This window comes from Aptenodytes forsteri, unplaced genomic scaffold (genome assembly GCF_000699145.1).
Source record: "Aptenodytes forsteri isolate BGI_AS27 unplaced genomic scaffold, ASM69914v1 Scaffold349, whole genome shotgun sequence".
NCBI lineage: Eukaryota > Metazoa > Chordata > Aves > Sphenisciformes > Spheniscidae > Aptenodytes > Aptenodytes forsteri.
Genome location: NW_008794452.1, coordinates 2,086,958 through 2,100,935, shown reverse-complemented (window position 1 = coordinate 2,100,935; position 13,978 = coordinate 2,086,958). Strand labels below are relative to the sequence as shown.

At 38.9% G+C, this 13,978-nt stretch overlaps 1 protein-coding gene across 1 annotated transcript in view; it reads right to left on the bottom strand.

Annotated features, from left to right (window-relative positions):
- REEP3 (receptor accessory protein 3) overlaps window positions 1–13,978 on the bottom strand; it is a 43,346-nt gene that overhangs the window by 20,577 nt on the left and 8,791 nt on the right. The window contains exon 2 of the mRNA XM_009290518.1: window positions 1,873–1,945. Coding sequence (XP_009288793.1) covers window positions 1,873–1,932 — 60 coding nt within the window. The 5' untranslated portion in view covers window positions 1,933–1,945. The remainder of the gene's footprint in view (window positions 1–1,872; window positions 1,946–13,978) is intronic.

Sequence of the window (13,978 nt, the reverse complement as noted above, 5' to 3'; positions counted from 1 at the left end):
TTTTTTTTTTTTTTTTTTTACTGTTGGAAGCAGTGGCTAAGTCAAAAATTTCACTGTTATAAAGCTCCTGCAATCCAACAAACAAAAAGAGATGGCTCCTGAGCCACACATAACCTTGGAAAGGAAGCTGTGCTTGAGCCATAACATGACTGGCAGCAGGGCTGTGCCATTTAGAAGACTGCAGTTACACCTACATGCTCTCCAGGAAAGAAAGTGACCCAGCTGGGAAGATGAAAGACATGGGTCATCCCTAAGATCTATCTGGACACTCAACCCAACCAGCAATGGAGTGGTAATTCACTGATGAATCAATGTCATTCCCTGCCCATGAAGAAGTCACTGTGATGGGTCTCATTCATCTCAGCCCCGTGAACATTTTGTATGCAACCGCAAATTCAGGGACTTGTCAAACACCACAGGTGACTGAAAAGCAGTGTTTTCAAACTAAATGAAAATACACAGTTGGAAGAATATGGTTCCAGGCCCTACTAAAGGGCCTGTAAATGACAGGCACCTCTGAAAAAAGTTGCCCAAGAAAGACAGCTAAGTCACAGCTAACTGGACAACTGAGATAAGTCAAAATCTCAGCATTCTACAAACATTACTTTTCTTTTTCTAGAAAACATATTGCAAGAAGCAACGGTAACCTCTTAAAGTGATTTCATGTGTTAGTGTTCAAAACTGCTATCCTCTACTTAGCCTGCAGATCCCTTTTGAGGGAGCAGGGAGGAAAAGCGGATTATAAATTCTTTGCATTGTATACTTTCCTGACAGGGTAAAGTAAGCATGAGACAGAGGAAGTTCTCTTATTTTTCATTATTTTTCCTCCCAGAAGCTTAGCTCTGACAGGCACTAGCTGTATGTGCACAAATAAGCTCTAATCAGCTTGTACACAGAAACCAGAAGAAGTATGAATATGATGTCCACTTTGGAGCCTTGATGGAGTGATCAGACTAAACATAAGACATACAAGGGGAGGAACAACAACTACTGCATTCTACTACTACAACCAAGTACAAAGCAGAGACATCACACATCCAGACCGTAGCATTAGGTCACAGCTACAGCTGCTGAGTTAAAGTAACTGATGACACTGACTCCATCCAATATAGGTTAGTTGCCGAAATCAAGTTAGGTTGCCTCTTAAAAACAGGGAAGTAACTCAGTGACCAAAGCTCCTTGTGACTACAACTGGGTAACATTCTGTGGTAATCATCATTGCTCACACTGAAAAGTAAATAATTTAAACAGATTCATTCTAAACTGCAGTAACTACAAGTTTTTCCTCCACCTAACTCTTCTGTCTGTTCTGCTTCCACGTCACCTTAACCAAATCTTTTCCTTCCCTGGTTACATTTTTTCTCCTCTTTGAGGAATGATAGATTAACCAGAGCTATTCCTTTCTCAGGTAGATTTTGAATCCCCTGTTGAGCTCCATACAATGACAATTAAACTGCTGCTACTGTTCAAGTGGTCACTAAGAATCAATTTGTCATTGCTTATACTACAGGTGTTGGTAAAATTAGGAAACCTTTTTTCTACCCCCTGCCCAAAAGTGCATTATTTTAGGCACTTCACCGAAACGCAGCCAACACTTCAAGGTTTAAGTTTAAAAATCCTCCTAAAAATGCCTGTATACAGCATAGCATGTTGGACACGTTTCAGTAAAGTCTATGAAAAGTCTGAGAAACCTTAACTTCAGCTCTCCAAACAAAATCACAGGATTACCACTACATTCACACAGGTGTTGTATCTAATATTAAGACAGTCGAATCAAGTTTTCATATGATTTATTGCACTGCATAATGAAAATTTCACAGTTGTATGTCAGCAGAGGCATTTAATTAAGCAATTAAAAGGAATGTGACTTACATATTCCTTCACATTTTTTGTCTTCACAGCTTTGTATGAGTAATATGCAGGATACAGCATCCCAAGCACCAGCCTATTGGAAAATAAAAAGAGCTTTCAGAATCTGTTATACTGTATATGACAAAACAGTGACAATACATCATTAGAGCAATGCAGCCAACTTAATAAAAAAATCCCATTCTCTAGCTTGGGAAAAAAAAAAATCACTATATTATAGGTTGCTTAGAGAAGTTTAGCAACACACAAAAATAGAGCAACATGAACAGAAAAGGCTGTATGCCCTGAAGACAACCAAGTTAAGTAAGACTGCCTCTAATAGATAATGTAAAACTAGTAGCTCTTCTGGTTCAGCTACAAGTAAAACCAGTCCTGCAGTCTGTCCATTCCAAAAGACTGTTTCCGCATTGGCAGTACTATCACACTTAAAGAGCCTCTAACAACTATCAGTAGGTAATCAGGATCATCTACTTTTATCAGATTACCAGAAGATTCTTCCAAAGTAATTTTAAGACAACAAGATGAGTTACATAATTTCATCTCCTTTTGCTAGAACTCTGCAACAGCAACACATGGAAATGGAGGCAAGTGGGAATTAATCCAGTTTTGCTCAGCCAGCCAATTTCTGCTAAAATTCATCAAAAGTAAGGTGCAGAGCAGGGTGAGAGGGTGCCAAGCAATCCATGCTGAGAGCAGGATCAGAAAAAAGATCTGCTCTAACACAAGTTTGTTACAATACAGCATTTTCTAGTAAGAGGCTTGGCCGCAGACTAGTAGAAGAGTTCTTTATGAGAAATTGAACAGCAGTAGTTGCCATCTCCTTGACAAATGCAAGAGCTCCATACTTCTGTTTCACCAGTTTGTTACACTTTGTGAAGTCAAGCAGTTGCCTGCCCTTAGTTCCAGCTGGCCTAAAGCAGCAACTGCAGAAAAGTCTGGCTACATCTCTGCAGTGTCACTTACAACTTGCTCAGGATGGTTATGTGGGAGAAATTTACACTTGTAGGGATATCCAGAGATCTAAGTTCAGAACTCAGGTAATTTAACTTCTCACAGTTAGGCGAAGGAAGATGCATCACGTGGTGGTTTTGGGGTTTTTTTGTTGGTTTTTGGTTTTTGGTTTTTTTTTTAATAAGAGTCCACCTGGGACAGATCCAGCATGTAAGATTTCAACTCAAATGGTTGAAGTTTACCAGAGTAAATAATCAACTAAAATTTAAGGGTTTATAGTTGTGTCAGATAGCTTTAAATAAGTGGTTCTACCTACAGAGCCACTGCAGAAGACTGCCTGACACTACCAAGCTTTACTTTACTGTTAGATCCAGGAAAAAATTCGAAGAACTTGTACCCAATTTACTTTTTTTTTTTTTAAAGCAACTACTCCAAGAGCCTCCACCTTCTACAAGATGTTATTTGCAAAGACTACCACAGAACTTTCCTAGTATACAAGACATCAATGTAAGTTTGAATTCAATCAGTTTGATATACACCGTCTTCCAAGCACCACTCCGATATGTAGGCAGAAGTCTTCTGCTTGGTAGGAAGCCAATTTAGAGTACTAAAGTTATCTCCAAGAGTTAACATATAGTACATAAGTGAAAAAAAAAATAGAGTTGTTAACAGCAAAGGTGAGATACTTTCTTCAACATCACAGATGCCATAGAGAAAGGGTTTCTCCATCTTCAGTGCAAAACAAACACACTGTTACCCGTGGACGGAAGCCTACTGCAGGGGCAGGGGGATACTGGCAGAGGTACTAATGTTAAGCTATAAATGCCACAAGTGAGGGGAGAGGACAAAATTATGGAAGCATAATTGCAGAACCCTTCATGTTTGAAACAGCCTTGTGAAATCACCTAGTCCAATCTCCTGCTCAAACCAAGGTCGACATCAGATTTGGACCAGGCTACTTACGGCTTCAGCCAGTCAAGTCTTAGAGACTTCAAAAGAGAGATTTCGCATCCTCTCTGGGCAACCTGCTCCAGTGCTTAATGAGCCTCCCAGTGTAAAGTTTTAGTTATAGCCAGTCAGAACCAGAAGTTTATGACCATTGTCTCTCTTGACCGAGTAGCACAGCAAGAGAACGGGCCTGGCTCTCGTAACCTCCAAAAAGTTACACAAGATTACTAGTAAGTCCCCCCAAAGCCTTCTCTTTTCCTGTTGAACAAGCTCAGTTCATTCAGACTCTCCTCGCAAGTCATGTGCTGTGACCATCTTGGTGGCCTCGACTGAACTTTCTCAAATAAATTAACATCTTTCTTGCACTAAGAAGCCCAAAGCCAGACACAGTCAAATGTATAAATCTCACATCTACATCCCCATCCTCTCCTGAATGCGTAATATGTATATATTTTCCTCATCATTTAATTTAAAAATTATAAAACTCAACTTAAGAAAAATCCTCAAACACCGAACCATATATTTTCTTACCTTTAAAGAACAAAGAAGGCTCTAAGAAAAATAATTGGTTTTAATTGAATTTAGGACAATAAAAGGATTACTACCTGATTATAAGTAAGAGTCAAAGCTAGTTAATCATGTATAGCTCTTTTCTAGGATGCACTCACTTCCACAACACAAGACTAGATCTGAACAAATCTTCTGGGGCACGTTTGCAATCTTTGCGTACATTGGGTCTTTACTCATACAACAGAGTTGTTAATGGCCGATAGCAGCAGAGGAGCTGAAGGGCACTTCAAGCAGGTCTCCACAAGATCACATTCCTCTGTAGTGGGAAGGGATGGTGCACTGCAGATCACTTAAAACAATATTGATATGAAAAAGCATAACTGGTGTGCCATAGCGGCAGTTTAAAACCTGGATCTGGATGCTCAGAATTTCACAATTCATGCTAAACTGGAGTTAACAGAAGATGGATCCTGAAGCTCTTTAGTATGTATAGACAAGCTGCTACTCCACTGCAGCAGAGCTTACCTACATGTTTCAGATGTTGAAATGCCTTTTGAAAGAGTCAAGACTACCTGAATTCCAGTTCAGCATACTAATCTATAGAAGCCTGTCCAAATACAGCTCTACTACTATCCAAAGACCTTTCATTCTAAGGCCAATAAAAGCAACAGTCAAAAACCCCTGAATGGTTTTATTCCCAACTAGGAGAAAAGCCTGACAACACAAGTTAAAAACTTCACTTCACCCAAATAACAGGAGATCTGGAAACAGAAGGAATATGAGACCAAACACCCTTCATTTTGATGAAATTCTGTAGACAACAGCTCTCCTCTCATTTTGTCCCTGTGCTCCTGTTCAATAACCCATCAGCTCTAATGGCTCTCACCTTTCCTTGTTCTTCTGGCTGAAATTATAACCATTAAGTATGAGATAAGGAAAGCCTCGTTAATCCTAATAACATAACAGGCTTTATAAGGGCAGAAATTTCTTTGTTCAGAGGAGACACAAAAGAGGTTCCTGAACATCATAACCACTACCAAATGTCAGACGGCTGCATAATTACATGCCAGCAGTTACTGATCATCTATATACCTCTCCCAAATTCTCAAAAAATAGTCCAAAGTTATTTTAGTAGCTACTAGTAGCCTGCACATGTAAGTTTCTTGCTATGAAGTATATGAAAGAGAAACAGTTTGAATCTTTCACTTAACAGATTTTTGCTCTATACTTTTCCACTCAGTTTACTGTCAAGTAGCACCACTTCTATTTAAAAAAAAAAGTTATATTGTTAAATTTAAACAGCAATTTATCCTCTGAATGTGTCATCCTCTAAAATCTGGCAGAAACAAGAATTGGGACAGAACGAAAGTTTTTTTGACAGCACTGCTTCGGAAACAACTGATCTTCAAGCAGAAAGCTTATTACAGTAACAGTAAGAAAATCATAAAGCTAAGCTAAAGACGACCCCAAGTTAAACAAGAACACTAGCACGAGACAAACACAATAAAGGTAGCTAGTTTTCCCCATCTAGCGAATCTTTATGGTACTCAATACTGGTCAAATCAAGAGTCAGAAAACCCCCTATTTTAGTACTCACTTTTCTCTTAAAAAATTCTTCTAGAAATCACTTTTTAAACCAAAGAACAAGAAACTTAACACCACAATATATCATTACTTATTAGTGTTCAATACTGCTGTAACATGGAAGTGTTAGAAAAACTACCACTTGTCCCCAAAAAGTGGGTCGATAGGACTAAGAATGAAAAACATCAGCACATTTAGACAGTAATAATAGGAATCAGTACTGTGAAGTTTTTATCTCCTTACAGCCAGAGCTGACATTTTAAGTGTGGTATGATGCTGCTGCCAACTCTGGCATCACTACCTCCTTCACACTGGCAAAGTCATCTAATCTTAGTTAAAGCTACCAGGCAATTTAACAGTAGAAAAGCCAACTTTTCACCAGTGAGCGTAGTTGAAGGTCAGCAAAATTCACTTTTACCCTCCATCTATACATCAAGATTAGTATACAGGCAAAAGAGAGATCGCTGCAGCTGACTGAAGCAGAAACACATGAAAAGCAGCAGCAGGGAGCCTGGGCACAATCAGTATCATTGACACAGAGAGCTACAACAGCCGAGAATTTTCTAATAGTTTTCCTGTTTGCATTGATACCCCCAAAAATCTCAAAGCTGTTAGCAACACCTACTGCTATGCATTATAACCACACCCCTCCTCTGGTATTTCTACAGTAAATATACAACGAACTTCAAGGATGTGCCCAATTATTCCAAAACTTTTCAAATTTAAAAGCTTAAGTGTTATTTTTAAAAGTGCAGTTTGTATTTCACATTGGATATCAGCACACTGCACTAATGTAGTGGACAAAAACAAAGCCAGTTTCCACAGATGGAAACAGATTTCAGCTGAGTGTGATGTCATTTACTTTATTTTACTAGTAGATATATGGATAATCCTGCTTACCAATGTAATTTTACTGCCAGTTGTACGCCTAGCTATTTCAGTTTTTCAGCTGTACTCAGCAACTAACATAGCATTCCTTTTTTGGCCCAGCCACTTCCTCTACAGACATTTTGCTCATTTAAAGACAAATGTTTCTCAAATATACTAGATTAAAATCAAAAGACAAAGGGGAAAAAAAGTATCAGAAAGCCTTGAAATCTCAATAAAACAATGTGTTTGTGTATCCATATAGCTGTATTAAAACAAACATAACCTACTGCCTGTATCACATAATCTACAGTCTTACAGTTTAAATAGCTTTAAAGGGCACAACTTTTTGAAAAACTCATTTCTGAAGCAAAGCAACTGAGTTTGCATTTGACTGAAAACTGAAAAATCAGTCACTGAGCATATTTAACCTGGACAGTAAACAACTCTAAAGATGTTTTAAAAAAAATTTTTTAAAAAACCCAAACAAACAAAACACAAATGAAAGCCACCAAGTCGCTCAAAAAAAAGACTACTAGCATCCAGATTCCCAAAACACTAAGTCATTAAACCAACAGTGCATTTAAGACTTCAGTCTGTTCACATTGCCATAGAATTGCCCGAAGCAAGGAATAGTGTTTGGCACTTTATTCTTTTGTTCCTCTGAAATGCAGAAAGACAAGGGCCACAAGTGTTCCCTGATAGTAAAAGCCATTCAGGAAACTCATTCAGTATGAGATACTTTGGAGAAAATGCCATTTGCTAAGCTCCCTTTCCTTAAAAAGTTTGATAAGGGAGATGACACGGATTTGTCCACCTACTGACAGATTGATGATCTTGGCACAGACTGATACAGAGCCAGACATTTGTTAATGTGTGCATCTACAGTGGAAATATGCACCTACATCCTGAAGGATCACTTGACAGCATTTGGCAGGTTGGAGAATAAAAGAATCCTCCCCATCGCCACAAAACCATGGAAGCGAATATAAATACCCGATATACTTCCTTACTTTGCTGACCATGCCCAGTTCCCCTTCCCAATACTTATCTTTACCTGCAAGTTATGATAGGAGCATCTTCCATTCCTGTCATATACACACACAAGCTTTTCTAAGAGCTGGTCAGACACCATGGAAATAGAAGTAGTAACATAGAGGACTCCTAGCCCTGCCTGTGGTATGAAAGCCTTAACTGTACTGCAGTACCTATGCAGAAACTAGGTCTGATGTTGTTAGTATTACTTTGCTTCTATATGAACCAGAATTACTATTCCATGTTACAGTTAGCGAGTTTAGCTTAAGCAAGATTTCTTTTGAAAGGGAAGTTTGCTAATGGAAGCTAAATAGCAGAATGAAATCTAGTCTGAAGAACAATGCTCAAGTCTTGGCTGGTTGTTCTTGGCTTTAAAAAGGCAGATATGGCCATACTCCTTAACAATGTGTCCACTGAGGTTTCAATCAGCACACAATGGAAAAGCATAAACATTTTTGCTTAGACTATACATTACTCATATGCTTGTAAGCCACTCCCATAGAAGATAAACAGTTTGGATTTTTTTTCTCTTTTTTTTTTTTTGGCTGTAAAGCGATAAGGCTAATCATTTATTCACTACGTTGTAACTGCTACACATCTCTGTGTGGTACCTTCATGCTCAAAATAAGGCATAAGGAATATCTGTAAGAATCCTATTCAGGAAAAAAAACAACTACAATTAAATGGAAAAAGCAAGACCCTCAGTCATGCCTGCCAACACCCCCTGAGGGTTACCACTGGGTAGTAGGTTCTAGACTACGCCAGCTATCTCCTAGGTTTTTACATGTCCAGACAAACAAAAGCTCACCTGGCATTTTTGTCCTGAATGTTTTTGAAAGGCACTACACTAAACAAAGTCTTTCTCTCCAGCACCTGACAGAATTTAGTTCCATTTTGCTACTGGACAACATTCAGATATACAACACTAACCATAACAATCTACATTAAAAGACTATTATTCAAGTAATTACAAAGAATACACTTGGACCAAAATGCTAGTCTGTTACAGGGACAGGGGAGCATGAGGATAAGCTCCTGAACCTCACACCAATTTGTATCCTACTATTTCTTCCACCGCCCACCTTGGGCTCTCTTTCCTTGGAGCAGGGGAAATCACACAAATCCTGTTAAAAGAACATGCCTGCTAACAGTAGCAAACCTTAAACGCAGCAACTCCTTTAGCAGATTACAGTTACCAAAATGCAGGAATGTGATCGGAAACAGATCTGTTAAAATCTTCACAGCATTCTTATGTAGAGAATATCCCCAAAAGCCATATAAAAAAAAGTCATTAACAGTTAGAATATACCCCGAAGCACTGACAGATCTGAATAAAGCACATTCTTGAGCAGAGCAAGAAGGCTATTAACCTTCCAGCTTAGGAAGCTGGAATTCTCCAAAGCAACTGCCAGATTCTTCCAAAGCACAACCTAACCAGAAGTAATGCAATTACTCAAGCAGTCAAAAATCATCTTGAAGTTTTAAGGAGAAAAGTGACCTCCCTACCAATCCCACTAGAAAGTGGGACTTCTCTATGTCAGGAACATTTACTTAATAAGTCCTAAGTATAGTAATTGCACACAGTCTGATGGGAGACAATTAAGCCTTTCTTCCAATGCAGAGGAGCTCCATACTCCATTACGTATATCCTATCCACTCGTGTTTATGGAATACTACTTTATTGACTTACCTGAAAATAGGGAACCTGTTGCAAGATACTCTTCAAGTTCTCTCAACACAGAAAACAGCCCTGCCTGAACCTTGAAAGAAGTCTAAAAAGAGCACACCAAAAAAATTAAGAGGAAATATCTTCTGTAAGGGATGTTCTGTACTAGAATCTGTGCGAAAGTACTGATGTGCTTATGGGCAAGATACATCAGTAAGACTGATCGCTTATTCGCATAGGCTCACCAGGTTTCTCCCAGAGAAAACAAGATTTAGAAGCCAAGAGAATATTGAAACCTTTAACCCATTTTCCATGCAGAGAAATTTGAGTCCAAAATGAGGATTTTCCTGTCCTGCCATTACCTTAAGCAAAATTCACCTATAAATGCATCCTCCTAAGAATTCCCATTTGTTTTCTCCATATGCTCAAAAAGAGTTGAAAGCACTAGAAACTTTCATAGCATTTTCTAGGCTGCCTGTTACTCATTCTACTTGCTACTACAAAATGCTATATAACACAATAAAGATCAAAGAGCGGTCTTAATTAACAATTAACTTGATACTTGAACACACATTAGATATGCTACCTCCTTCAGCGAGAATTAACCTTGAATTTCCAACTCGCAGCCTACATATGGCTTGGGGCCTACTAGGCCAGTTCAGGCAGCTAGCAATATACTCCAAACACAAGTCCCTTGAGTCCCACTCTCCCAGCAACAAACCTACTGCATATGTGTCATAACAGTCCTCTCTCAGGGGCCTGTGGCAGTCTGGAACAAGGTACTGCTGAAAAACAACTCCCAAAGCAAAATCTAGGCTACCCTCTCTAATGACTCAGCCTGGAGACTGTCTTTCACATGGACAAGCTGCATCAGTGGTCTAACAACACAGCTCTCCCAGTCACTCTCTTCTCAGAGTTGACAGGGCATTACTGATACACAAACCCTGTGAAACAACTCACCTCTTGTTCACGTACAGATCACATACAGTGCAGAAGTACTCGGGGAGAAGCTACTGCATATCAATCTCACTAGAAGAATCTATGCCTATGTCTGGAGACAGTGTCCAAAACTTGTGTCCAGGACCGACCAATTTTTCTTATGCTGCTGGATAGCCTAGGCATATTTTAACAGAAGGGTATAAGGCTGGATATACCATCACTATGTCATTAAAAAAAAAAAACAAAACAAAAAACAACACAACCAGCCCTCAAATCCTGTTCAAAACATACAGTCAAAAGGCCCAACAAACCCAGCAGTACAGAAAATTCCAAAAAGCTAGTACTGGAAAGCAGAATAGAAAAAGTAGTAGGAATAGAAATTGTTATAAAACTCTTAGTCACTTCTCTGCATGCCTACCTATTGATCGCTTTATTTTAACATATGTTTGACGACTAGTGTAATAGCATCCTGACTATCCCTGTACTATTTCCTGTTTACAGACTTACTAAGCTCAACCACATGTGCAGAACAGTCAGCAGGTGAGCTCGTAAATTCCAAGCACCTACACCAAGGAACTGAAACAAGATGCATCTATAACACTTCCACATGATGAAGAGCGAACACTGAAGTACTTCAGTACAGAGTAACCCTTATTAGAGAACTTAAATCTTTCACCTAGCTCTTACCTCAAGCTCAATAGCAGAATTTCATCCCTTGCTGGAGAAGTATTAATTTCCAAAGCTGCTCACACTTATTTAAACCTCAAATAAGTTATCTTCCTTCAAATCTACCTTAAATAGTCCCTGATTTCACCTGTTGCTATGACTGTTTACCACTGGAAGCAAAGTATTTGTGGCCTCACAGCAGCCACCTGTGGCATCAGGCAGGAACACAACTGAACACTGAGAACTAGCCAACAATTAGGAATGACTGTATCTACTTCTCACACAGCTCTTCAAAGAGCCTGGCATGACTTTGTTCAAAGAAAAAAGATGTGTCCTTGTACTGAACTGTGCTTTTCTTTTAATGATCAGCAAGGACTGACAGCTGGATTAAAGATGTCAGTTAGAGGAGACCAACTGACTAGTTTGTTATTTTTAATTTTTTTCAAAAAGGTCAAACCAACTCTAGTTTTCAGCAGATATTTTCTATTTTTAATTTAGTACATGCATGAATAAGCTTACTCCATGGAGCAGGTGAGCAAGAACACAATTAAGACCACAATTATTTTTTAAGTTTAAAGATGAAAGCTGATACCTACATGGATGTTCAAAGAAACTGTCACATAGCATAAACTCTATTTTAGGTGATTATGCTTTAAAAGAGTTTACTTAATAAAGGTGATTGACAGAGAAACACATTTATGAGCTTCCTTGTTTTTGAAAAAGTTCTTTAGACTTACTACTCTCAGAGGTACTACAACCTACATGTGCAGTTTTCCATGAGCAAGGTGATCTTCTCAATTTAGGATACTTCTGGTGAGCTCCTAAAAGACATCACTAATTTAATGCAAATGAAGTGCTGAGCAAGATTAACAGGAACATTACAAATTCAAGAATGAGGCGTTTAATTTTGTCATGAGGTTTAAAGTTACATATGCATTTGATAACGTAGTTTCTTGGCTTTGATAAATTGAAGTAAAGAATTACCAGCTCTCTCATTTACCTACTTATTACTCTTAGCTTTGTGTCTAGTGTCTTCAAAATAATTTTGGAAGCTCCTACGATTTTTTTAATTAGCTCTTAATTTCTGTATAAGAATATGAAGTCCTTCATATCAAGGATACTCTAGAAGAATCCAGGAGAGACCTTGCAAACACCTTCCATTTTAATCTAACTGGTACACTGAAAAATTGTTCATTACAATAACTTCAACTAATAAAAACTGAAGTAAAGTCAGTGGCCACTTCTTTTCAAAGGTTTCTCTGCTCCATGCCACAGTAAATTTTGAAACAAGCAAAGATAGATCGATGTTTGGAGAGCCAAAACTAGCATAAAAAAATAAAGCAAATACTATCATCTCAGTACTGCCAACTCCTGAACGTTTTTAAACATGTTTAACAGTCTTAAAGCTTCAGCTCTTGGAGATCTCAAAGATTCCAATCCTGGTGAAATGACCAGGTAAGAATGAGATTTGCATATGAAGATGATCTTTTATCCAGTACAGAATTGGAACAGAAGCAGTAAGATAGCATAGCTGAAGAACAGCAATACTAATTAAGTGACAAAAGTCCTGCAGTTGATAGAAACAAACTAAAACAAATGCTGTCAAAAATACATGAACACATCTCCAGAATAAACCCCCCCCCAAAACCCCAACAAAATATATTCTCATTACAGGAACTGTACTTTATGTTTAAAGTAGCCTCACTCATTAATGTATCTAAGTCCCAAAGCAAGATAACTCAGTATTTTAAGTGGCAGTAATCTCTTTCAGTGATGGGAAAAAAATTTTTGGTTGTCTGAAAGGATCCAAGGCCAGCTTTTTCTTTGTAAGCACTAACTTGGGCATATTTACCCTAAGTTAGTTAAATTATCTTCAATGAAGCTATGAAGGCCATGATGGGAAGCCCATGCATAATTGCACAATATAGATATCCAAGTCTCAACTGCATGAGATGGAGAGAAATTCTTTGTATTAAAGTATTCAAGCATATTTTCTCTATTGTCTCAGCAGCTGCATAACGAAAAAGTGACCTGACATAATCCAACACTCAAACTATAGAAGTTCAGTAATCTAGTACTCTTAATATTATTTTCAATATTAGAGGAAAAAGTTTATATTCTCTCAAGTTAAGACTATAAAGTCATGCTCATTCTCAACCATTTTTGGAATCCAAACCTTTCTTCAACTTTGGAAAGTGGCTTTAAAGCTAGCCACTGCACTGGAGTTTCCCCATCCTGGCCTCGGCCATCACTTACAGTCTAAACTCATTCCCTCTAATACCTCAGAATGCCATATAGTTAACAAAAAAATGGATTTCCACTTGGATTCTTACCTTGTCACCTTTGCTTCTTCACCTTACATTAGTCTGATAGAGACTTTGGAGAATCTCACAAGTTAAAATCCACAATCATGCCATTGCTTGCTGCACTAAGAGACTATCTTCTCTCAACGTTTTTGGAGCACCAACAACATCAAAATAACTGGCTATAGGAAACTAACATTTTGCGGGACAACCAGGAGATCAGGCCCAGCAAGCATGGGTTCATGAGAGGCAGGTCCTGCTTGACCAACCTGATCTCCTTCTATGACCAGGTGACCTGCCCAGTGGATGAGGGAAAGGATGTGGATGTGGTCTACCTGGACTTCAGTAAAGCCTTTGACACTGTCTCCCACAGCATTCTCCTAGAGAAGCTGGCGGCTCACGGCCTAGACAGGTGTACTCTGCGCTGGGTCAAAAACTGGCTGGACGGCCGGGCCCAGAGAGTTGTGGTGAATGGAGTTCAATCCAGTTGGCGGCCGGTCACGAGCGGTGTCCCCCAGGGCTCGGTTTTGGGGCCGGTCTCGTTCAATATCTTTATCGATGATCTGGATGAGGGCATCGAGTGCACCCTCAGTAAGTTTGACACCAAGTTGGGCGGGAGTGTTGATCTGCTCGAGGGTAG